This window comes from Caenorhabditis remanei, chromosome I (assembly GCF_010183535.1).
Source record: "Caenorhabditis remanei strain PX506 chromosome I, whole genome shotgun sequence".
NCBI lineage: Eukaryota > Metazoa > Nematoda > Chromadorea > Rhabditida > Rhabditidae > Caenorhabditis > Caenorhabditis remanei.
In genome coordinates this window covers 14322150-14346702 of record NC_071328.1, presented here as the reverse complement: position 1 = coordinate 14346702, position 24553 = coordinate 14322150, and the positions used below count along the sequence as shown (strand labels likewise).

General features: G+C 39.3%; 10 protein-coding genes across 10 annotated transcripts; 6 read left to right on the top strand and 4 right to left on the bottom strand.

Moving 5' to 3' along the window:
- Nucleotides 1-1345: 1345 nt before the first annotated feature.
- GCK72_003156 (uncharacterized protein) lies at nt 1346-2339 on the bottom strand (the record flags this gene model as incomplete). Its single annotated transcript, XM_003097027.2, has 2 exons — nt 1346-2213; nt 2263-2339. 2 exons carry the CDS (start codon nt 2337-2339, stop codon nt 1346-1348), a joined length of 945 nt encoding a protein of 314 aa, XP_003097075.2.
- Nucleotides 2340-2638: 299 nt separating this feature from the next.
- GCK72_003155 (uncharacterized protein) lies at nt 2639-4025 on the top strand (the record flags this gene model as incomplete). The annotated part of the gene is made up of 3 exons (XM_053723843.1): nt 2639-2751; nt 2797-3627; nt 3878-4025. The coding sequence occupies 3 exons, from the start codon at nt 2639-2641 to the stop codon at nt 4023-4025; spliced, it is 1092 nt and encodes a 363-aa protein (XP_053592488.1).
- A 2541-nt stretch (nt 4026-6566) lies between these two features.
- Nucleotides 6567-7548, bottom strand: GCK72_003154 (uncharacterized protein; the record flags this gene model as incomplete). The annotated part of the gene is made up of 2 exons (XM_003096983.2): nt 6567-7419; nt 7469-7548. The coding sequence occupies 2 exons, from the start codon at nt 7546-7548 to the stop codon at nt 6567-6569; spliced, it is 933 nt and encodes a 310-aa protein (XP_003097031.2).
- A 2287-nt stretch (nt 7549-9835) lies between these two features.
- On the top strand, nt 9836-10848 carry GCK72_003153 (uncharacterized protein; the record flags this gene model as incomplete). Its single annotated transcript, XM_053723842.1, has 2 exons — nt 9836-9912; nt 9963-10848. 2 exons carry the CDS (start codon nt 9836-9838, stop codon nt 10846-10848), a joined length of 963 nt encoding a protein of 320 aa, XP_053592487.1.
- Nucleotides 10849-11773: 925 nt separating this feature from the next.
- Nucleotides 11774-12668, bottom strand: GCK72_003152 (uncharacterized protein; the record flags this gene model as incomplete). The annotated part of the gene is made up of 2 exons (XM_003097012.2): nt 11774-12539; nt 12589-12668. 2 exons carry the CDS (start codon nt 12666-12668, stop codon nt 11774-11776), a joined length of 846 nt encoding a protein of 281 aa, XP_003097060.2.
- A 329-nt stretch (nt 12669-12997) lies between these two features.
- Nucleotides 12998-13988, top strand: GCK72_003151 (uncharacterized protein; the record flags this gene model as incomplete). Its single annotated transcript, XM_003096976.2, has 2 exons — nt 12998-13074; nt 13124-13988. 2 exons carry the CDS (start codon nt 12998-13000, stop codon nt 13986-13988), a joined length of 942 nt encoding a protein of 313 aa, XP_003097024.2.
- A 1881-nt stretch (nt 13989-15869) lies between these two features.
- On the top strand, nt 15870-16556 carry GCK72_003150 (uncharacterized protein; the record flags this gene model as incomplete). Its single annotated transcript, XM_003096996.2, has 1 exon — nt 15870-16556. The coding sequence occupies one exon, from the start codon at nt 15870-15872 to the stop codon at nt 16554-16556; it is 687 nt and encodes a 228-aa protein (XP_003097044.2).
- Nucleotides 16557-17551: 995 nt separating this feature from the next.
- GCK72_003149 (uncharacterized protein) lies at nt 17552-19049 on the top strand (the record flags this gene model as incomplete). The annotated part of the gene is made up of 3 exons (XM_003097009.2): nt 17552-17628; nt 17679-18459; nt 18963-19049. The coding sequence occupies 3 exons, from the start codon at nt 17552-17554 to the stop codon at nt 19047-19049; spliced, it is 945 nt and encodes a 314-aa protein (XP_003097057.2).
- A 264-nt stretch (nt 19050-19313) lies between these two features.
- Nucleotides 19314-20315, bottom strand: GCK72_003148 (uncharacterized protein; the record flags this gene model as incomplete). Its single annotated transcript, XM_003097037.2, has 2 exons — nt 19314-20184; nt 20236-20315. The coding sequence occupies 2 exons, from the start codon at nt 20313-20315 to the stop codon at nt 19314-19316; spliced, it is 951 nt and encodes a 316-aa protein (XP_003097085.2).
- A 283-nt stretch (nt 20316-20598) lies between these two features.
- Nucleotides 20599-21727, top strand: GCK72_003147 (uncharacterized protein; the record flags this gene model as incomplete). Its single annotated transcript, XM_003097005.2, has 2 exons — nt 20599-20801; nt 20851-21727. 2 exons carry the CDS (start codon nt 20599-20601, stop codon nt 21725-21727), a joined length of 1080 nt encoding a protein of 359 aa, XP_003097053.2.
- Nucleotides 21728-24553: the final 2826 nt, after the last annotated feature.

The following is a 24553-nucleotide window of genomic DNA, read 5'->3' as shown; positions in this document are numbered from 1 at the left end:
TTAGCGTGCACTTGCACTACAATTACACACAGAAAGTCTCATATGAAAAACAAGGATTTGGATGTGATACTCAAAAATTGGAAGGCGGGAGGGTTATCGAATCTAAACTGTATGCGGCTCGATAGCCTGATGATCACGGATAACGGAGGACATATTTTGGGAACGACTTTCAGGGAATTAAACGGAATGGTCATCCAAACTGATGATGGATCAAAGAAGGCATTTATCAAAACTTATGCTGAAACTTACGCCCAAAGCATTGAAATGTTTGTAATTCCATTTGAATAAACATAACATATTGATATAAGAATTCTATAATAAACATATTCATTCAATTTGTTAGCTCTCCTTTAAAATCAGAAGCAAACACTGTGAGGTATCTATTTCGGGATCCATTCCCTGACTAGAAGAACTAATTTTATTCCCACCGATACAGAAAATTCACATCAAGTCAAACGAGACAAGCAAGGACATCTTCTGAAAAGAATTACCGAGCACTCAATGTGGTGGTATTGTTTGCGATACCGGTGTTTGTGATATCGATGCACCATGTTCCGACGCTAAGGTGGAACCGGGTCAGGTTTAGTACGTTGTTGGACCTCTCCCTTGTTGTTATTCTCGTATTAAACCTGACGCGGTTCCACCTTACCACTAGCGTCGGAACACTCAAGCTCAATTAATTTCTTCAGTAACAGCCAATATGGTTTTTGTACAGAAAGGATGACCCAACCACTCGAATCACTGAACTTTTGCACTTCTAGAACTTTAGAACTAAAAAATCAGACGTGAACAAAAAATAGTCGATTACATTGTCTCGAATTCGGTCAAGTTTTTTGGGTTTTTCTGTTTCGCGTTCACTGGCTTCCAGAGCTTAAGTTGGTATTACTATTGCATATCAAAATATAGGAAATTCTTTTCTATATGCGAAAGGTCACTTCTTTTAAATAGATAAAAGTTCAATTATCCAAGTCTGGGGTCACCCAGCTAGAGCATTCACCCTCCTTTTCAACCAACGATTTCTCGTATCAAAAACTTCCGGTCAAGTTGATACGTTTTCCGGGAAGGTGGAGTGTTTCAAACGTTTGCCCGGTAGAGTTTTCACGCATAGGAGACCGTGTTATACCCAATAATCTTTTCCATGGCCTTATTATGATCTCCTACTTCTCCTTTGTGACCTTGTGGGCCACTTCATATGCTCTCATGTGTATTGCTAGCTGTTTTTCTTCTAGACAAAGAGAGAATTTTAAAATAGGCACCTCGCAGCGCTTGCTACTGATTTTCGAAAAGAGATGACAAAATTGAATAAAAATGTTTATTATCGAATTCTCATTTCAATATGTAATGTTCATTCTAGTGGAGTCACAGACATTTCAAGACATTGGTCTCTGATTCTGATAAATGCCTTCTTTGATCCATCCTCAGTTTCGATATCCTTCTTGTATAATTCTTCTGAATTCATTCCTAAAATCGTCGTTCCAGTACTTGTAATATTTCGACTATGGATCTTCAGACGCTCTAGATTCGGAAACCCTCCGGCCTTCCAAATCTTGAGTATCTCTTCCAAATCCTTGTTTTCCAGAGAAGAATCCTCAAGTGTAATTGTAGTGCACGTGCACGCCAAAAGATATTCCACAGTGAACCAAGCGGAATTCCCAATAAAAATATTCTGTGGCCATGAAGTGAACACTGGCCTGAAACCGGGATCAGGAACAGATGAGATGCAAAGACTCTCAACCAATTCCAAGTTACTGGATATCTGATACCAGAACAAGTTTTGATCTCTTGATCCATTAAGGTGAATAGTGAGCTTCTTGAATTCCAATTGTAGATCACACGAATTTGAGATTGTTTCTTGAAATAAATCACTTTCATTACAACTGCTCTTAGTTGAAATCTTGCATTGAAACATCTTTGATAGATGCCGAATCATGGATGGAAATCCTTCTTGATGATTTTTCCAAAATGTTGAGATTCCTGTGGGGATGAAAATTGTTCTTACAGTACAACATTCGACAAAGAACTGTCGAGTAATTAAATTGCGCCTTATCATGGAATCAGGACAAATGTAGATTTCAAATGAATCTCTGTTATTTTCAGTGTGAACTCTGATTCCTTGGTATAACATGTCCAGATCGACTATAACCTTTTGAGAGTAGAATTGAGCGTTATTGATTTGAGTGGAGATTCTCTTGGAGCAAAGGGAGAGCAAGATTCTGGAAATAGATAATAATTAGTCAGGTTAGGTTCATAGGGTTAACTCACTTCTCTCTGATACTCAATGATTTGAATACATCGAACAGAACCACTCCAGGAAGGCGGAGGAGGGGAAAGGGAGGCATCGGCAAAGACGGGTGGGAATGAAATGAGGAGATACGACAGAGAGTAATGAGATGTGTAAATAGAATCTGGGAAAAGAGGAGTGTCTGCGTTTCGTGGCGAGACCACAATAACCCTATGGGAATAATGACACAGCGATTGTGTGCGTAATGGTGGTACTGGGGTCGATCGATTCGTCATTTTTCCCAAAGACCATCACAGTACGACAGATGGTGTGGTCTCGCCACGAAACGCAGGTCCTCCATTCACAGATTCTATTCACACACTCCTCAGTCTCGGTCTCATTATTCCTTTTCTCTTCATGCTCATTTCGTCGTCTTCTATCTCTGCCTCAATGACTTCTCCCTTTCCCCTCCTCCGTCTTCCCGGAGTGGTCCTGTGTGAGATATTCAAATCATTGAATATCGGAGAAAAGTGAGTTAACATTATTAATCAAACAATACTATTCTCTTTTTCCAGAATCCAACTCTCCCTCTGCTCCAAGAAAGTCTCTATTCAAATCAATAATGCTCGTATGTACTCTCAAAAAGTTATAGTCAATCTGGACTGCTCATGCCACGAAATCAAAGTTTACTCTGAAAACTACAAAGATTCATTTGAAATCTTCGCTCATTTCAACTACGGAATATGCGATCCGAACAGTATCAAAGTTGAAGGGCGTACTGTGTCTGTGATCTCCGTCCACCATGGAATCAAAACATTCTGGAGGAATCATCAAGAAGGATTTATATCTGTTATTCGACATCTCTTGAAGATATTTCGATGCAAATTTTCAATTAATAATAACTATTGTAATGATTCATATGAAAAAACAATTTCTGAGTTGTTTGATCTGCAAGAGGAATTCAAGACGCTCACTATTAACTTTGAAAGAGCAGAAGATCAACACTTCTGGAACCAAATATCCAATAAACTTGGAATGGTCGAGAATCTAATCATCTCGTCTACTTTTGATTCTGATATCATACCAGCTTTCACTTCATGGCCTCAGAAGATTACTATCATGAATTCCAATTGGGTCACTCTACAAACTCTGTTGTCCTGTCCATGTTCTTCCATTAATATACAGAAGTCTCGCCTGGAAAACAAGGATTTGGACGAGATACTCAAGAATTGGAAGAGTGGAGGGTTTCCAAATCTAGAGCGTCTAGAGATCCAGAGTCGAAATATTACAAGTTTTTTAGCGACGATTTTGGGAATGAATTTGGAGGACTTACATGGGAAGGTTATCCAGACTGATGATGGATCAAAGAAGGCAATTATCAGAAGTAGGGGCCAATGTATTGTAATGTCTGTCACATTGAACTGAGAATTCTATAATAAACATTTTTATTCAAATCCGTTAACTTTCTTTCAAAATCAGTAGCAAACACTGCGAGCAGAGCAGTTCGGAAGTACAGACGGAAGTGAAATTATTTTCGAGAGTATGGAACTTAACAACAAAATAAGGCCAAAATCGTCTTCTAAAAATGACTGTTATTCCACCATTTCAAAAACCGCATTCCGCTCAATTCTGCTCCACATTATAGAATATTTTCAGAAAAGATCGACAGGAGTATATCCTAGCGATAGTCCTCGAGGTGACAGCTGTGTGGGAATGTCAAAGTGTGGCATTGGTCCGACCACAAGTTGTTCAAACTAGGATTCTTCGAGAAATTTCTGGCACCACCTTTGAAGTTGAAGCATGAAGCTTCAGGACGGCCGATACCCAACATGACTGACGCGGAAAAGTTGGAACATACTGACGACATTTTTGCAAAAGACGGTGTTCGGATTGATGCGGCCAATGTTGTGAACAGTACCAACCTAGACGGAGGAGAGAAAATGGAAATATCGTTAGGAAGATATTTATGGGGATCGGGAGAGGGACGACGGAGGAATAATTGAAACTGAGGAGTAGGAATGTGTAAATAGAATCTGGGGCCGGAGGAGTGCCTTAGGCATTCTCGCTTGTAGATCAAAGAGGTCAGAAATCGTTAGTTGTAATGAAACACAATCATAACAACTAACGACACAAGTTGAAATATTGCATTGAAATATCTTCAATAGATGCAAGCCTATGCTAAAAATGATGAAGCGACAATGTGCGCAATGGTGTACTAGGGTCGATCGATCCGTTATTCTTCCCATAGACCATCACAGAACGACAGATGGTGTGGTCTCGCCACGAAACGCAGGCACTCCTCCAACCTCAGATTCTGTTCGCACACATCTATTAGTCAGTCTCCTTACTCTCTGTCGTTTCTCCTCATCCCTCCCCACCCGTCTCTCCCCGATGCCTCCCCTTCCCCTCCTCCGTCTTCCTCAATTGGTTCTTTGGGAGATATTCAAATCGTTGAGTATCGGAGAGAAGTAAGTTAACCCGATTAACCTAACATCCGTAGTTTTTCATCTATTTTCAGAATCAAACTCTCCCTCTGCTCCAAGAAAATCTCCACTCAAATCAACAATGCCCAGTTCTACTCTCAAAAAGTTATAGTCGATCTGGACATAATGAACCAAAATATTATAGTTCAATCTGAGAATGACGAAGACATATTTGAAATCTTCACTTACCCTGTATCCCGGATTAGTCCAATTTCAAATAATCAACAATGCTCTATCGCGTGTTGTACCTCTATCTCTAGAAGAATACAAATAATCTGGAAGAATCACCAAGAAAGGTTTATATTATATTTCTTACTCGAAATCTACTAAAGATGTTTCAATGCAAAGTAACAACCAATTTTAGTTGGTATAATAGTGATGTATATCAACCAACAATTTCAATGTTGTTTGACCTACAACTGGAATTCAAAAAGCTCACTATTTCCCTTAATAGTAAAAGTGATAAGTTCTTGTTTAACCAGATATCCAATAAATTTGGACTGGTTGAGGACCTTAGAATCTCACCTAGTCGGCATCCTGGTTTCAGCCCAGTTTTCACTTCATGGCCACAAAAGATTACTATCATGAATTCCGCTTGGTTTACTCTGGAATCTCTGTTGGCGTGCCCTTGCACTACTATTACACTCGGCTGCTCTCCTTTGGGAGACAAGGATGTTGATGAGATACTTCAAAAGTGGAAGGCTGGAGGATTCCCGTATCTAGAATATCTGTTCGTCGAGGGTGAAAGTATAAGCAATAGATGGAATAGATGGATGGTTATCCAAACTGATGACGTATCGAAGAAAGCAACTATTCACACTGATTACAAGAGAATTGAAATTTCTGTGACACCATTTGATTAAACAAAACTTAATGTACTTAATCCCCCTTTCCAAAACATCAACTTTGCCATCTACATCAAAATAATTAAATCGAACTGAATCTATATTAATACTTATTATGTCTCTTCCTCTGCTTTCCAAATTCCTGCTTGCTCCGCCCTCTCATTAAAAAATAGGACGAGAACACCTTATCATCTGTCTTCCCATTTCTAATGTCTTAATGATTTTCCCCATCGTTTCTAACTTTTATTATTTATCTTTGTTTAATAAAAATCTGTTTAAGAGTCTTACTAAACTCACTGGTTTTCGCTTGAATCCTTGAAGACTTGTTGTCCTTAATTTTGATTGTTGCTGACTTCTCCACTACTTCCACCGGTTGCATAATATTTACGGGTATAACTAGATGATTTGATAAAGCCGAAGCGGTATCCATCAGCGTCTTGTCCGCTGTATTCGATTAAGGCGTTGTTCATAGAAAAAGGTCCACAGAATACTTTTGGGATCACCGCCTTCCGGAGCTCACATACAATGGCCTCATAATCTGAAACACTCCATCGGCCATCTCGCCTAACACCAACTCATCAGGCTCCGCCCCCGCACATTCGAAGGCTTCTTCTTTTTTTCCGAACTCAGGTCATGTATCTCTACTCACTATTAACTGGTATCATGAATTTGTGTTCTGTTCCAGAGCCGGTATACCTAGTACCCTTCGAGCATAAAAAATACCTTATCTGGTACCTGTGGTCCTGTTATAGTCGCAACTTCCGACTTCAGTGAGTCAAATCCAGCTGCTTTTTCAGGTGTCCACTAGTACCAGATAAGGGATTTTTATGCTCGGAAGGTAGTTATACCTAATTAACTTATCGGCGTCAGTTTCATACTGTCGAAACATATTTCATTTCTGCCTTAACTTTCACACAGACTCTTCTCGAAGTGCTGGCTGATTTTCAAAAACAGATAACAATATTGAACAAAAGTTTTATTATAGAATTATCATATCAATATATAATGTAATAATTATTAATGTGGGGTCACCGACATTTCAATACTCCGAGTGCCAAGTTTAATAGTTGCCTTCTTCGATCCATCATCAGTTTGGATAACCTTTCCGGATAATTCCCTTGAATTCATTCCCAAAATTGTAGTTCCATTATTTTTAATACTTTGACTCTCGACATACAGATATTCTAGATTTGGGAATCCTCCAGTCTTCCACTTTCGAAGTATCACATCCAAATCCTTGTTTTCCAATTGTGACCAGCCAAGTGTAATTATAGAAGAAGTGCACGCTAAAAGATAATTCAGAGGGAACCAAGCGGAACTGGAGATATTAATTTCATGTGGCCATGAATTGAAAACTTGTATGAATTGAGGATTAGCAACGGATACGATTCTAAGATCCTCAAACAGTCCAAATTTGTTAGATATCTGGTTAAGCAGCAAGGTTTGATGTTGCGATCCATTAAGTAGGATACTGAGCGTCTTGAATTTTGCTTGTAGATCAAACAACTTTGAAATTGTTGATGGATATAAATCAAAGTTATTGTAACTAATATCAGCTGAAATTGTACAATGAAACATCTTCAATAGATGTTGAGTAACAGTTAGAAATCCTTCTTGATGGTTCTTCCAGTACGTGTTTATGTTTTTGGACGTTGGTACAGTATACCGTCCAATTGAAAATGACTGGATTCTTGGATTGTTGATTTTTCTATTAAAATCAATAGCAATCTGGAACAAATCTCTCGAATCCTCAGAGAAAATATCGATTCTTTGGTTGCTCATGTCGAGACACATTTGAACTTTTTGAGAGTAAAACTGGGCAATATTAATTTGAATAGACACTTTCTTGGAGCAGAAGGAGAGCATGATTCTGAAAATAGAGAATGAATTGTCAGGTTTGATTCAATAGGTATACTCACTTCTCACCAATACTCAATGATTTGAATACTTCACACAGAACCAATTGAGGAAGACGGAGGAGGGGAAATGGGGAAGACATTGGGTCAGAGATCGAAGACGATGGAATGAGTATGAGGATAGAGGGAATAATGAGATGAGACTGGGCAGTAGGAGTGTCTAAATAGAATCCTTGGAATGGAGGACTGCCTGCGTTTCGTGGCGAGACCACACCATCTGTCGTTCTGAGATGGTCTATGGGAAAACAAAGGATCGACTAGTAGTATTGGGGCCGATCGACCTGTTATTTTTCCCATACGACTTTTTGTGGTCTCGCCACGAAACGCAGACACTCCTCCATTCTCAGATTCTATTTACACATCTCATTAGTCCCTGGCCGTTTCTCCTCATTTCATCGTCTTTTATCTCTACCCCAATGTCATCCTCATTTCCCCTCCTCCGTCTTCCTGGTGTGGTTCTGTCCGATATATTCAAATCATTGGATATCGAAGCAAAGTGAGTTAATCTTATTAACCTAACCTAACTAATTCCCTCCCGTTTTTCCAGATTCAAGCTCTCCCTCTGTTCCAAGAAAATGTCAAAAATGCTCGTTTGTACTCTCAAAAAGTTGTAGTCGGTCTGGACATGTTATACCAAAATATCGAAGTGTCCTCTGAAAACAACAAAGATACATTTTGCATCTTCAATTTTTACGAATGCGGAGCAAGAAACAATCCGGATATCCACCAGTATAGAATTGAAGAGCGTACTGTACCTGTGTTCTCCTCCGGGATAGGAATCACATTATTCTGGAAGAATCTTCGGGAAGGATTTCTGTCTGTTATACGGTATCTCTTAAAGATATTTCAATGCAAGTTTTCAATTAATAATATCTATAATAGTTATTCATTTGAAAACACTATTTCCGAGTTGCTTGATCTACAACTGGAATTCAAGAAGCTCATTATTTTTTTTAAATCTAATAAAGAATAAACATTTGTTGTGGAACCAGATATCCAATAAACTTGGACTGGTTGAGGATCTTGAAATCTTATCCGGTCCTGATCCTGGTTTCAGACCAGTTTTCACTTCATGGCCACAGAAAATTATTATCAGGAGTTCCTATTGGTTCACTCTGGAATCTCTCTTGACTTGCACGTGCACTACAATTTCACTCGGCGGGTCTCTCCTGGAAAACAAGGATTTGGATGAAACACTTAGAAAGTGGAAGACTGGAGGGTTCCCGAATCTAAATTGTCTCAAAATCTATAGTCAAAGTATTGAAATTACTGGAACAACAATTTTGGGAATGCATCTATTGGAATTAGACGGAATGGCTATCCAAACTGATGACGGATCAAAGAAAGCAACGATTAACACTGATCACGGTAAAATTGAAATGTCTGTGACTCCAGTTTAATAAATATTACATATTGATATGATAATTCTATAATAAACATTTTTATTCAATTTTGTTAGCTTTCTTTGAAAATCAGTAAACTTTGCAGAGTCTGTGCGAAAGTTAAACAGAAGTGAAGTTATTTCCGACAGAATGAATTGAAGGTAAAACTACCCCTCGAGCATGAAAAATCCCTTATCTGGTAGTAGTAGACATGAATAAGCAGCTGAATTTGACACACTGAAGTCGGAAGTGGAGACTGGTACGAGATAAGTAAACAGTGGGGAATTTTTTGAGCTCAAAATTAGAAGCTTGTGGAGTATCTCGCTATTCAATCTTTGGTCTCCATTCGCTCTCCAATCTTCTCCACGCGGCTCAAGACAATTATTAATCAAGACTTCTTCTGGGAGACTCTGAACATCCTCAAACACTGCGAGCAGAGCAATGCGGAATTCAGCCAACCTCTGCTCCAAATATGCAAGATGCGGTATTCTTAACAAATCAGCGTCGCTCCAAAAGGGATTAGGTCTTCGTTTATCGTTTTATCTTTTCCGCCGCCCGCTCGCATTTTGAGACCCGACACCCGCCTCTCTACCTGTCCTTCTGACTCCTTTACCCCCGTCGACGCACTGCAACCGCTGAAGACCGTGGGGAAGTCTGTGGGATCGATAGTACTGGTACAACTAACACAGTCACTTATTTCTATCGAGATTAGACTGAGGAGTAGATGAGTGTAAATAGAATCTGGTGTTGGAGGAGTGCCTACATTTCGTGGCGAGACCACACCATCTGTCGTTCTATGATGATGGTCTTTGGGAAAATAACGGATTGGCTGTGTGCGCAATGGTAGTACTAGGGTCGATAGATTTTTCCCATAGGCTAGTTGTGGTCTCGCCACGAAACGCAGGCACTCCTCCAATCTCAGATTCTATTTACACATCTCATTAGTCTCTGTCGATTTTTCATTTCATCCCCACCAGTCTCTGCCCCGATGCCTCCCTTCCCCCTCCTCCGTCTTCCTGGAGTGGTCCTGTGCGAGGTATTCAAATCGTTGAGTATTGGAGAGAAGTGAGTTAACCATATCAACCTAACCTGACTAATTCTTCCCGCATTTCCAGAATCAAACTATCCTTCTGCTCCAAGAAAACCTCGGCTCAAATCAATAGTGCTCGCTTGTACTCTCAAAAAGTTATAGTCGTTTTGGGCATGACTGGGAAAGTAATCAGAGTTTACTCCGAGAACGAAACAGTAGGTTTCTACATTGCGATATGTACCGAAAAGATTGACGATTCAAATATCCACCACGCCCAAATCGAAGGGTGTACTGTACCAGTGACCACCACTGATAGTGAGCCTATAAAAATCAATACATTCTGGAAGGACCTTAAAGAAGGCTTCTTGTCTATCACACGACATCTTCTGAAGATATTCCACTGCAAGATATCAACAGAAAGGGATAGTTGGAGACACGAATTGTTTCAACCGATACTTACTGAATTATTCAATCAACAACAGGTATTCGAGACGATTAGTATTGGTCTGCATGAATCGGTCGATCATAATTGGTTGAACCGGATCTTCACCTACTCGGAATTGGTTGAAGGACTAGAAATTCCATATCTTCACTCCCTCCCTCTCTCCTCTTTCATTCCAACCTTCCCTCCATGGCCAAGACAGAGAATTACCATCAAGCCAAACTTCTCGTGGCTCACTCTGGACACTCTCTTTACTTGCACATGTTCTGATATTTATATTGCACGTACTAATCTGGAAAACAAGGATTTGGATGAGATTCTCACACATTGGAAGGCCGGAGGGTTACCGAATCTAGAATATCTCACAATCGGTAGTACCAAAATTAAATCCGATGGAGATCCTATTCTGGGAATAATTCCGAGTGAATGGGAAGACGAAACCACGATTCAAACCGATGATGGATTGAAGACTGCCGACGTTCAACTTTGGCAAAACTATCTCGAAATGCAGACACTACCGCAACCTTAACTTGTTCATTTTATAATGTTTTGCTGTTTTCTAACTATAAATAATTTTGTTAGCGTTTTTTGCTCGGAAGAATGCATTTCACATTGACCCATCAGGATACGGTAACTAGACAATCACGAAGCGTTACAAGACATTGTACGCACTAAAAATTCGTCACTCTGGTAATGATGAACTCTCGACAAGAAATACAGACACAGACACGTCTCTTTGTGGGATCTACAGAATGCTGTGGAATCAATCGGGTCAATTTGGGTCGACATGGTAGTTCTACCGTACTACGACCGCCAAGCTACAGTAGCCCTCAAGAAAAAAAATGGTTTGAGAACTGAAACTAGATTTTTGAAATCCGCTTACTTCCATTTAAAAAATATTCCGCATAGAATAGACGTGAAACATTTTTTGATATCGTCGGATTCAGAAAAAATAGGGGATTCCAAACGTGTCGTCCATTTCCGGATTAATTACAATCTACTTTGACACCTAGAAGGGTGGTGATGAGAAGGAAGTTTAGTCGCCGCGACGTGAAATGAGGCCGAAGATAGAGAGAGAGAAAAAAGCCTTGGTGGTTGGCATGCCGGTATTAATATAAAATATTAATATACGCTGAATATCAAGAATGGCTCCCCGGATTCCAATAATGTAACCAACTGAGCGCCGCTATTGTCACTGATGCCGGACGATTGCTCTACTCTAAAAGTTTCATGTAATGCAAAGTCGAATTTCGAGTATACCGGTATCCCAAAGGTAGTGTAGCGGAAGCCTTTAGACAGTGGTTAAAATCCTTTCTGGTGTCACCGATTTTTGACAGTCTCTTGCTTACATCCTTTCGTGCGAAAAGAACATCTTTATGGCCTACCCAATGAATAAAGCTAACAAAATTGAACAAAAACATTTATTATTGAATTATCATTTCACCATTTAATGTTTATTTGATAGGAGTCACACGCATTTCAATTTTACCGTAACCAATTCTAATAGTTGCCTTCTTTGTTCTATCATCAGATTGGATAACCTTCCCGTTTAATTCCCTGAAGTTCATATCCAAAATTGTCGCTCCATTATCTGCGAGCTCGCTATCGACGCGCAGAAATGTTAAATTCGGTAACTTTCCAGTCTTCCAATTATTGAGTATCACTTCCAAATCTTTGTTTCCCAAATGAGACCAGTAGAGTGTAATTCTAGTGCAATTGCATTCCAAAAGAGATTCAAGAGTGAACACAACGAAACTAAAGATATTAATATTCTGTGGCCATGAAGCGAAAACTGGTGTGAAACGATTCCTACCGGAAAAGATTACAAGATCCTCGACCAGTTCAAGTTTTTTAGATATCTGATTCCACAACAAGATTCGATCTTTTGATCCATTAAGTACAATAGAGAGCATCTTGAATTCCACTTGCAGATCAAACAACATTGAAATTGTTGGTTGATATAAATCACTATTATGGTGATCAATAGTAATTGAAATCTTGCATTGAAACATCTTCAATAAATGTTCAATAGCGGATAGAAAATTGTGACGTTTCCAGAAATCATGATAAATGGAGATAATGAATGAATCTCTGTAATTTTTGGAGGAAACTCTGATATTGTGACCTGACCAGTCCAGATCGACTATAACTTTTTGAGAGTACAAACGAGCTATATTGATTTGAATAGAGATTTTCTTGGAGCAGAGGGAGAGCTTGAATCTGGAAAGAGGGAAGAACTAGTTAGGTTAGGCTAATAAGATTAACTCACTTTTCTTCGACACTCAATGACTTGAATATCTCGCACAGGACCACTCCAGGAAGACGGAGGAGGGGGAGTGGGGAAGACATCGCAGAGCGATGGGGAAGAAATGAGAAGAATCGACAGGGAGTAATAAGATGTGTAAATAGAATCTGGGATTGGAGAAATGCCTGCGTTTCGTGGCGAGACCACACCATCTGTCGGTTTGGGATGGTCTATGGGAAGAATAACGGATCGATCGACCCTAGTACAACACACAATTTCTTCGTTATTTTTCCCGTAGGCTGGTTGTGGTCTCGCCACGAAAGCGGGCACTTCTCCAATCCCAGATTCTATTTACACATCTCATTACTCCTCAATTTTATTCCGTTACACTTCTCTCTTCTCATTCTCATTTCATCGTCTTCCATCTCTACCGATGCCTCCCCTTCCCCTCCTCCGTCTTCCTGGAGTGGTTCTGAGTGAGGTATTTAAATCATTGAGTATTGGAGAAAAGTGAGTTGATCTTATTAACCTAACCAAACTAGTTTTTCTCGTATTCCAGAATCAAGCTCTCCCTCTGCTCCAAGAAAATCTCTTCTCAAATCAATAATGCTCGTTTGTACTCTCAAAAAGTTATAGTCAATCTGAGCACGTTATACCATAATATTGAAGTTTACACTGAAAATAAGAAGGATACATTTGACATCTTCAATTGTTCCGACAGCGGAACAATCAACAATCCGTATATCCAACTGCATAGAATCGAAGGGCGGGCTGTACCAGTGATCTCCATCGGCGAAGCAATCACAACATTCTGGAAGGATTGTCGAGAAGGATATCTATCTGTTATTCGGTACCTCTTAAAGATATTTCAATGCAAGATTGCAATCAGTAATAACTGTAACAGTGATTTATATCAGCCAACTGTTTCTGAGTTGTTTGATCTGCAAGTAGCATTCAAGAAGCTCACTATTCACTTTAAAGGATCAAATGATGAAAACTTGTTTTGGAAACATATATTCAATAAACTTGGACAAGTCGAGGATCTTACAATCTTATGCACTTGTGATCCTGATTTCAGACCAGTTTTCACTTCATGGCCACAGAATATAGATGTATTGAGTTCCGCTTGGTTTACACTAGAAAATCTTTTGGAGTGCCCATGCACTACAATTACACTTTGGAATTCTACTCTGGGAAACAAGGATTTGGATATGATACTCAATAATTGGAAAACTGGAGGATTTCCGAATTTAAAGTACCTGAAGATCCATAGTTGGGAAATTAGATGTAATGAAGCGACGATTTTGGATATGAAATTCAGGGAATTAGACGGAATGGTTATCCAAACTGATGATGGATCAAAAAAGGCGACTTTTAAGCTTGGCTACCAGCGTATTGAAATGTCTGTAACTTTACTTCAATAAACATTACATATTGATATGATAATTCTATAATAAACATTTTTATTCAACTTGTTAACTCTCTCTGAAAATTCAGTAGTAAACACTGCGAGGTATCTATTTTAGAATTGATTCACAGACTCTGTTATCGCGACAATATCCTATCAATATCCAATGGTCCTAGTGCACGGATAAGGGCAACGACAAAACAATACACAGAGATGTCATTGCCAATTTATTCAAGGGGTTACTACAACAGAAGGAGGCAAAGGCTTGGACGGGCTAATGGAGCAAAATGTTTAGGAGTAAAACTTTATGCCCTTGTGTGTTGCAAGGAAAACCTTCTAATAGAGATTTTGTTTCGAGTGTCACTGGGACATCCGTGGTTGACTCAACGTCGCCGTTAATTCTGATAACCTTTCTTGAAAATCAGCAAACACTGCGAGCAGAGTTTATGCGGAAAAAAACGAAAGTTAGACGCTGGCCTTGCTTCAGCCGGGAAGTCGGAAGTCAGAAATACTTTTTTCGCTCATTTTGGATATTTCGTGAAAAAGGATCTAAAATTCGCAAAAATGTAGAAAATTAATGACGTACTAAGGGAGAGCTTAGCTCTTTTGGACAATTTTTTCATAATATGTCTGTGAGTTGTGCTAATCCAAAATTCCTCAGCTTCAAAATGACGGAATCCGAAAATAAATGTCCATTTCCGGAAGTCGGAAGTCAGAATTCCCAACAATGCTGCTGCTTATATAAAATTGCAAGAAATGGACAATCCGAGTGGCTAGTTAGTTGAAAACCACAAAAGATAAAACCGCCGAAGACCAGACCAAGAGACCTAGTACCTGATTAGTTGTGGATCAGAGCTGAGCTGTGTTGAAGTAAAGACGGAAGTGAAATCTACATGGACATGAGTTCTGATTTCTGGGAAGAAAGTTTCGTAGATATTTTCACTTGATATCAAAAATATTAAATATCAATATAATATCAAGAATGACCCCCGGATTCCAACAATGTATCCAACTGAGCGCCGTCCAAGGTTCATGTAATAGATTCAAATTTCGAGTGAACCGGTAGCACAATTGTAGTGTAGCGGAGAGTTAATCTGGAGAACGATGGTTCGATTTGTCTTCCTTACAACACTTTCGTTTGGTGAGGTTGTAAAACTTGGACGCGCCGCAACGGCTACGCTGAGAGCCGTAGAAAATCTGGGTGATCGATAGTGCGGGACAACTGACCTAGTCACTTATTTTCCAATTAAATAAAACTGAGGAGTGTGTAAATAGAATGTGGGATTGGAGGAGTGCCTGCGTTTCGTTGCGAGACCACACCAAGTCTATGGGAAGAATAACGGATCGATCGACCCTAGTACTCCATTGCGCACACAGTCGATCCCTCATTTTTCCCATACGCTTGTTGTGGTCTCGACACAAACGCAGACACTCTCCCAACCTCAGATTCTATTTACACGCATCTAATCCTCAGTCTCATCTCATTACTCCCTGCCGTGTCTCCTCATCCCTCCCCACCAGTTTCTGCCAATGCCTCCCCTTCCCCTCCTCCGTCTTCCTCAACTGGTTCTGTGCGAAGTATTGAAATTGTTGAGTATCGGAGAGAAGTAAGTTTATCTTATTCATCTAACCTGACTAATTATTTTCTATTTCCAGAATCAAACTCTCCCTCTGCTCCAAGAAAATCTCCATTCAAATCAATAATGCTCAATTCTATTCTCAAAAAGTTATAGTGGATCTGGACATCTTAAACCGAAAAATCTGAGTTCTCTCTGAAAATTACAAAGATAGATTAGAACTTTTCACTTATCCAATTTCAAGGATTAGTCAAAATTTAGATGCTCAACAATTTTATATCGCGGGTTGTAATGTACCAGTGATCTTCTCTCGTATTAGAATGACAACATTCTGGAAGAATCGTCAAGAAGGATTTCTATCTGTTATTCGACATCTCTTGAAGATATTTCGATGCAAATTTTTAATTGATAATGACTATAATAGTGATTCATATTCATGTTTTAAAACTATTTCTGATTTGTTGAATCTACAAGTGGAATTCAAGACGCTCACTATTTACCTTAAAGGATCACAGGATGAACACTTGTGGTGGAACCAGATATCCAATAAACTCGGACTGGTCGAGGATCTTTCAATCTTATCCGTCGCTGATCCTGAGATATCCAATACATTTGGACTGGTTGAGGACCTTGGAATCTTAACTAGTGATCTTGGTTTCAACCCAGATTTCACTTCATGGCCACAGGAGTTAATTTATATCCCGAGTTCCGCTTGGTTCACTCTGGAACATTTTTTGGCGTGCACTTCCACTAGAATTATACTTTTCCAGTCTCATTTGGAAAACATGGATTTGGATGCGATACTCAAGACGTGGAAGGCTGGAAAGTTACCAAATCTAAACTCTCTTTGGCTTGATAGCCTGGGGATAACAGATACTGGAGCGACAATTTTGGGAATGAATCTATTGGAATTAAACGGGACGGTTATCCAAACAGATGATGGATCAAAGAAGGCAATAATTAACTCTGGTATCAGAATTGTAATGCATGTGACTCCATCTGAATAAACATAACATATTGAAATGAGAATTTTATAATAAACATTTTTATTCATTTTGTTAACTCTCTTTGAAGATCTGTAACAAACACTGCGAGGTATTTATCTTAGAATTGACTTGAAGAACTACTTTCATTCCCATCTTTCCTTCAGAGAATTAAGATTTCATTAGGAAAAAAAAAATTAAATTTTCAATGAAAGCCAATGTGGTTTTCATCCAGGGAGGTCTATCCCTAAACTTTTGCACTGCTAGAATAGACAAGGGCAAACAAGTATTCTCAATGAAAAGTTTCACTGGTCAAATCCGCCTACTTCTAAGATATAAGTATCGCGCATGGAAGAGCCCCTTCACTTACCTTCAAGTGCTTTCTTGCCTTACTTGTCTTTGAAGACACATAATTCCAACTAGAAAATGTGTCAGAAAGTTTCTAAGTGCAAAAATAATGCTTTAATTTTGATCAACTGAGAATACACATGTACGAACCATTCTTTCCAGAAATCTGATTCCCTGTCAGACCGTCCAAATAGACGTTCTACGACTCTGAATTGTAGCATACCCAATATTCATTTCCACGGCCAGTGTTTTCCATGGAATATCTAGTGATCAGCCTGGCTGCCCCTGCCGTTGGTTCATCCGGCTGGACACTCCTGATTTACGTTCACCTTCTGACAAACGTGTTCACCTGGCCGAGTATTCCAAGTGCCAGTTCGATTTTAGGCCCGGCCGCCTTTCTTTTTTAGACGCAGCCGCCTTTCTGCCTGCGTTTCGTCGCGAGACCACTACAAACCTATGGGAACGGGGGACTGTGTCCGCAATGGAATACTGGAGTCGATCGATCTTTCATTTTTCCCATAGACCATCAAGAACGACAGATGGTGTGGTCTCGCTACGAAACGCAGGCACTCCTATAATACCAGTTTTTATTGACGCACGCCTACTCCTCAGTCTCCTGTCATTACTCCCTTTCTCCTCTTATTCATTTTTCGTCTTCTATCTCTGTCCCCATGCCTCCCCTTCCCCTCTTCCGTCTTCCTGGACTGGTCCTGTTCGAGGTATTCAAATCATTGAGCATCGGAGAAAAGTGAGTTTATCTTATTAACCTAACCAAACTAGTTTTTCCCGCATTTCCAGAATCAATCTCTCCCTCTGCTCCAAGAAGATCTCCACTCAAATCAACAATGCTCGTTTGTGCTCTCAAAAAGTTATAGTCAATCTGGACATGTTAGACCACGGAATGAGAGTTCGCACTGAAAATAACAGAGATACATTTGACATTTTTATTTCTTTATACAGCAGAAGAAGAAACGATCCGGATATGCAACAGTGTCAAATCGATGGGCATACTGTACCTTTGTTTTCCTTCACCAGAGAAATCGATACATTCTGGAAAAACTATCAAGAAGGATTTCTATCTATTATTCGACATCTATCAAAGATGTTTCAATGCAAGATTTTAATTAGTGGTAGTTGTCATTGTAGTGACATATTTCAACCAATAATTTCTGAACTGTTCAATCTACAACTGGAATTCGAGACGCTTATTATTCGCCCTAATGGATCAAAAGATGAGAACTTGTTGTGGAACCAGATATCCAATAAATTCGGATTGGTTGAGGATCTTAACATCTTGTCTATTGTTGATCCTGGTTTCAAACCAGTTTTCTCTTCTTGGCCGCAAAAGATTAGTATCACGAGTTCCGCTTGGTTCACTCTGGAATCTCTATTGGTCTGCCCATGTTCGTTCATTAATCTCGAGGATTCTCACCTGAAAACCAATGATTTGGATGTGATTCTTAAAAAGTGGAAGGCTGGAGGATTTCCGAATCTCGAGCGTCGAGCGATCAATGGTCAAGATATTACAAATAATGAAACGACGATTTTGGGAATGAGTCTATGGGAATTATCCGGGATGGTAATTCAAACTGATGATGGAGCAAAGAAGGCAACTATTAACACTGATTACGGTAGAATTAAAATGTCTGTGACTCCCTTTGAATGAACATTACAAATTGAAATGACAATTCTTCAATAAACATTTTTATTCAATTTTGTGAAATTTCTTTGAAAATCAGCAAACACTGCGAGCAGTGCTGTTCGGAAGTAAGATAGAAGTGAAACTGGTTCCGACAGTATAAAACTGACGATTAAGTTATTTACTTGTAGTGAAGGGATAACTAACCTTCGAGCGTAATTAATCCCTCATCTGTTACTAGTGAACTTAAAAAAGCAGCAGAATTTGACCCACTGACGGAAGTGAAGACTTTCTCATGTTCACTGGTACGAGATAACTAATGTTGGAAATTTTAATGCTCAAAACTTCCAGCCAGCTCGTGGAGCATCTCTGTGGTCTAAGAGTAAAATTGGAGACTCCTCCTGATTTCCTCTGAACACCCTCCTTAACTCCACTTCATCCAGAACTGTACTCGATCTCGACTCGGTCTGGAAAAGAACCATTTGAAGGATACTTTTGGAGGATACAATACGAAAGCTGCAACTTCATAAAAAACAAGTCATTTTGAGATAAAAGGTGAAAGAAAAGAAATGTTTCTAATTTATAATCCTAAAAAGAATTATAAATACTGCATCTCCCCCTATCTCAAGGCTTCTCATGATGATACAAATTGAAAAACATCAATCATTCTGAACTGTCTGTCAATGTGTTTCCCCCCCCCCCCTCATCTCGAGGCTTCTACCTCCATTTTCGTATCTCTTTTTTTTCCGAAGAAACCTATAACACTATAGAATTAGCATTTCAATATGTAAAGTTCATTCAAATGGAGTCACAGACATTTCAATACGGCGGAAGTTCAAGCAGAAACCAATTCTAATAGTTGCCTTCTTTGATCCGTCATCAGTTTGGATAACCATTCCGTTTAATTCCAATAGATTCATCTCGCTCAATGTCATTCCCAAAATCGTCGTTGCAATACTTTCAATATTTTCACCATGGATCTTCAAATATTTCAGATTCGGAAATCCTCCAGTCTTCCATTTTCTAAGTATCACATCCAAATCCTTGTTTTTCAGGCGAGAATCCTTAAGTGTAATTGAAGTGCAAGTACAAGCCAAAAGCGTCTCCAGAGTGAACCAATCGGAATTCAAGATATTAATATTCTGTGGCCATGAAGTGCAAACTGGGCTGGAATCAGAATCAAAAATAGTCAAGATGTAAAGATCCTCGACCATTCCAAATTTACTGAACATCTGGTTCCACAACAAGTTTTCATCTTTTGATCCATCAAGGTTAACAATGAGCGTCTTGACTTCCAGTTGTAAATCAAACAGCTCAAAAATAGTAGGATGATATGAACTCCCACAATAACCACTAATTCTGATTGAAAATTTGCATTGAAACATCTTCAATAGATGTTGAATAACAGATACAAATCTGATTTTTGTGAGGATAGCGGTACCTCTTAATCTACAACAGGAGATAGACAAGTGTTTAGTAGATGAATTGTGACGACTTTTCGCGGAACCTGGCTTAGTGAAAATGTCAAATTTATCTTCGTTATTTTCAGAGCAAACTCTGATTCCGTGGTTTAACATGTCCAGATCGACTATAACCTTTTGAGAGTACAAACGAGCATTATTGATTTGATTAGAGATTTTCTTGGAGCAGATGGAGAGTTTGATTCTGGAAATACGGGAGGGAATTAGTCAGGTTAAGTTGATAAGATTAACTCACTTCTCACCAATACTCAACGATTTGAGTACATCAAACAGGGCCAATCGAGGAAGACGGAGGAGGGGAAATGGGGAAGCCATTGAGGGAGAGATACAAAACGATGAGATGAAGAAAAACGAAAGGGGATAATGAGATGTGTAAATAGAATATGAGGTTGGAGGAGTGCCTGCGTTTCGTGGCGAGACCACAACAAACCTATGGGAAAAATGACGGAACGATTGTGTGCGCAATGGTGGTACTAGAGTCGTGGAGGAGTGTCTTTGTTTCGTGGCGAGACCTTCGATGTCTATGGGAAAAATGACTGAGAGACTGTGTGCACTGGGGTCAATCGATCTGTTATTTTCCCATAGACATCTCTGACAGATGGTGTGGTCTCGCAACGAACGGCAGACACTCCTCCAACCCCCCACATTCTATTTAAACACTTCTACTACTCAGTCTCAGCCTCAGTTCTCCGTCGTTTCTCCTCATCTCATCCCCATCTCAATGTCCTCCCAATTTCCACTCCTCCGTCTTCCTGGAGTGGTTCTGTCCGAAGTATTCAAATCGTTGAATATCGAAGAAAAGTGAGTTTATCTTATTAACCTGACATGACTAATTATTTTCTATTTCCAGATTTAAACTCTCCCTCTGCTCCAAGAAAATCTTCACACAAATCAATAATGCCCAGTTTTACTCTCAAAAAGTTATAGTCGGTCTGGACGTCTTAAACCAGAGCATTGAAGTGTACTCTGAAAATATCAAAGATGCATTTGAAATTTTCAATTGTTCCTACACCGGAACAATTAACAACCTTGATATCCAACAGTGTCAAATTGAAGGGCGTGTTGTGCCTGTAATCTCCTTCGCCAAAGGAATCTCAATATTCTGGGAGAATAATCAAGAAGGATTTCTATCTGTTATACGGTATCTATTGAAGATGTTTCGATGCAAGTTTTCGATGTATAATAACTATAATAGTGATTCATATAAAAACACGATTTCCGAGTTGTTTAATCTACAAGTGGAATTCAAGAAGCTCACGATTTACCTTAGAGGATCCGAGGATGAACACTTGTTCTGGAACCGAATATCCAATAAATTTGGATTTGTTGAGGATCTTATAATCTTATGCCCTCATGATCCTGATTTCAGACCAGTTTTCAGACCAGTTTTCACTTCATGGCCACAGAAGATTTATATCTTGAATTCCGATTGGTTCACTATGAATTCTCTTTTGAAGTGCCCTTGCACTACAATTACACTTTGGAATTCTACTCTGGGAAACAAGGAATTGGATCTGATACTCAAGAATTGGAAGACTGGAGGATTCCCAAATATTGAGTTCATGAAGATCACAAGTCACAATATTTCAAATAATGGAACGACGATTTTGGGAATGAATTTGATGCAATTAAACGGGAAGGTTATCCAAACTGATGATGGATCAAAAAAAGCAACTTTTAAGCCTGGCAACCAACGTATTGAAATCTCTGTAACTTTATTTCAATAAACATTACATATTGATATGATAATTCTATAATAAACATTTTTATTCAATTTTGTTAACTCTGTGAAAGGGTCTTCGGCCTCTTGGTCGTTGGTCCCTTTCTCATTCTATCGCCCGAGTCTCCGTCACTCTTGTGACACGCGCATCACGCGTGGGGTCACTTGAGTAAGAGGGACGAGGGAGAAAACGGCACGCGGTGCCACGCCTCACGAGAATTACATCTTCTATTCAGTTCCATCACATAGAAGGACGGAGGGAGCCAGCCCATCTCGAGCTCTCTCCGCCTTGCTTAATAAAGCAGTGCACTGTTAAACCATTGTTTTCTGTAGCTAAACGGAAGGGCCAGGCAAAGTCCTTTCTCCGTTTACAACTCTCTCTGAAAATGCAGTAGTTAGCACAGCGAGGTATATATTTTAGAATTCATGCACAGACTAGATAACCTATTAATATCCTATTGTCCTAGTCGATGACCAGCACAAATTCATAACCCAGAGAGTCCCCTTGTATGCACCCAGGTTTTCCGATTCCGCGGAATCTTCTGATAAGCGATGCAAAAGCAAATAACCGATCTGGATGGAATAAAATCGGAAAAGGAGATCGAGTATTTCTTGGGACTTTGAATAGCGGCCGTGAAAATAAATATTGGGTAAAATACGAATCAGAGTCCTAGGACGTTTATTCAATTAAAAATTTTCTGAAGTCTCTTCTAGGTTTTGAGTTTTTTGTCTTTAATGACAGAGGAGTGCTAAAGTTTAGGACTTTCAGTTCGCATGTGGTTGTATACCTTTTCTATTACAGAAGCTATTACGTAAGAAGTTGATTGCGCTTAAGTAATTATTTTCAGAAGAGACCTTCGTTCGTGTCGATGTGAATTTACTTCGTTAGCAATCAGACTTTTTATTAAATAAAGATAAATGATAAAAATAACAAAAGGTGTGAAAAATCATGAAGACACTAGAAATGGGAAGAAAAATGAAATCAAGTAAGATAAAGATTAAATTGTGAGATGCTCCAGCGGACTTAAAGAAAAAGTCTCCATTTCCGACTTCAGTGAGTCAAACTCAGATGCTTTTTCATTTTTCATGCTTGAAGCGTAGTGATACATTTAATACAACTAACAAAATTTGTTCTATTGCCGTCAGTTTCATACTGTCACAACACATTTCACTTCCGTCTTTACTTTCGTACACCTCTGCTTGCAGTGTTTGCCACTTATTTTAAAAGAGAAATAACAAAATTGCATAAAAATTTTTATTATAGAATTCTCATATCAATATGTTATGTTTATTCAACTGGAGTTACAGACATTTCAAAAGTTCCGATGGCAATTCTAATAGTTCCGTTCTTTGATCCATCATCAGTTTGGATGTCATTTCCTTGCAATTCCAACAGATTCATTCCCAAAATTGTCGTTCCATTATTTGTTATATTACGACTAAGGATTTTCATCCATTCTAGATTCGGAAATCCTCCAGCCTTCCACTTCCTAAGAATCACATCCAAATCCTTATTTTCTAAAAGAGACGCCCCGAGTAAAATTCTAGTGCAAGTGCACATCAAGAGAGTTTCCAGAGTGAACCAATAGGAACTCCAGATGCTAATTTTCTGTGGCCAAGAAATGAACACTGGTCTGAAACCAGGATCAACAATAGATGAGATGGTAAGATCCTCAACCAGTTCAAATTTATTGGATATCTGGTTCCAGAACAAGTGTTCATCCTCTGATCCTCTAAAGTAAATCGCGAGCTTCTTGAATTCCAGTTGTAGATCACACAACAAATAGTTTTTTGAATAGTTTTTGCATATGAATTATTAGAATAGCTATTATTAACTGAAACCTTGCATAGAAACATCTTTAAAAGATGCCGAATATCAGATAGTAATCCTTCTCGAAGATTCTTCCAGAATGTTGTCGTTCTTATACTCCAGGAGGTCTCAGACACAGTACGTCCTTCAATTTTGATACTTTTGCAATCGTTGCACATTCCGTAGTTGGGACGAATGAAGACTTTAAATTCATCTTTGTTATTTTCAGAGTGAACTCTGATTGCTGCTTGGTGTAACGTGTCCAGATCGACTATAACTTTTTGAGAGTACAAACGACAATTATTGATTTGAGTGGAGACTTTCTTGGAGCAGATGGAGAGCTTGATTCTGGAAATACGGGAGGGAATTAGTCAAGTTATGTTGATAAGATTAACTCACTTCTCTCCGATGCTCAACGATTTGAATACTTCGCACAGAACCAGTTGAGGAAGACGGAGGAGGGGAAAGGGAGACATCGACAGAGACTGGTGGGAGGGATGAGTAGAAACGACAGGGAGTAAGTAATGAGATGTGTTGATTGAATAGAATCTGAGGTTGGAGGAGTGTCTGCGTTTCGTGGCGAGACCACACAGTCTGTCGTTCTGTGATGGTCTTTGAGAAAAATGACGGATCGATCGACTCCAGTATTCCATTGCGGACACAATCGCTTCGTTATTCTTCCCGTACGACTGCCGTGTGGTCTTGCCACAAAACGCAGGCACTCCTTCAACCTCAGATTATATTTACACATTTCATTACTACCTGTCGTTTCTTCTCATTTCATCCCCACCAGTCTCTGTCGATGTCTCCCTTTCCCCTCCTCCGTCTTCCTCGATTGGTCCTGCGTGAGGTGTTCAAACTATTGAGTATCAGTGGGAAGTAAGTTTATCTTATTTATCTAACCTGACTAATTCCTCCCGTATTTACAGAATCAACCTCTCCTTTTGTTCCAAAAAAGTCTCTGCTCTAATCAATAATGATCGTTTGTACTCTCCAGAAGTTATACTCGGTCTGGACATCTAT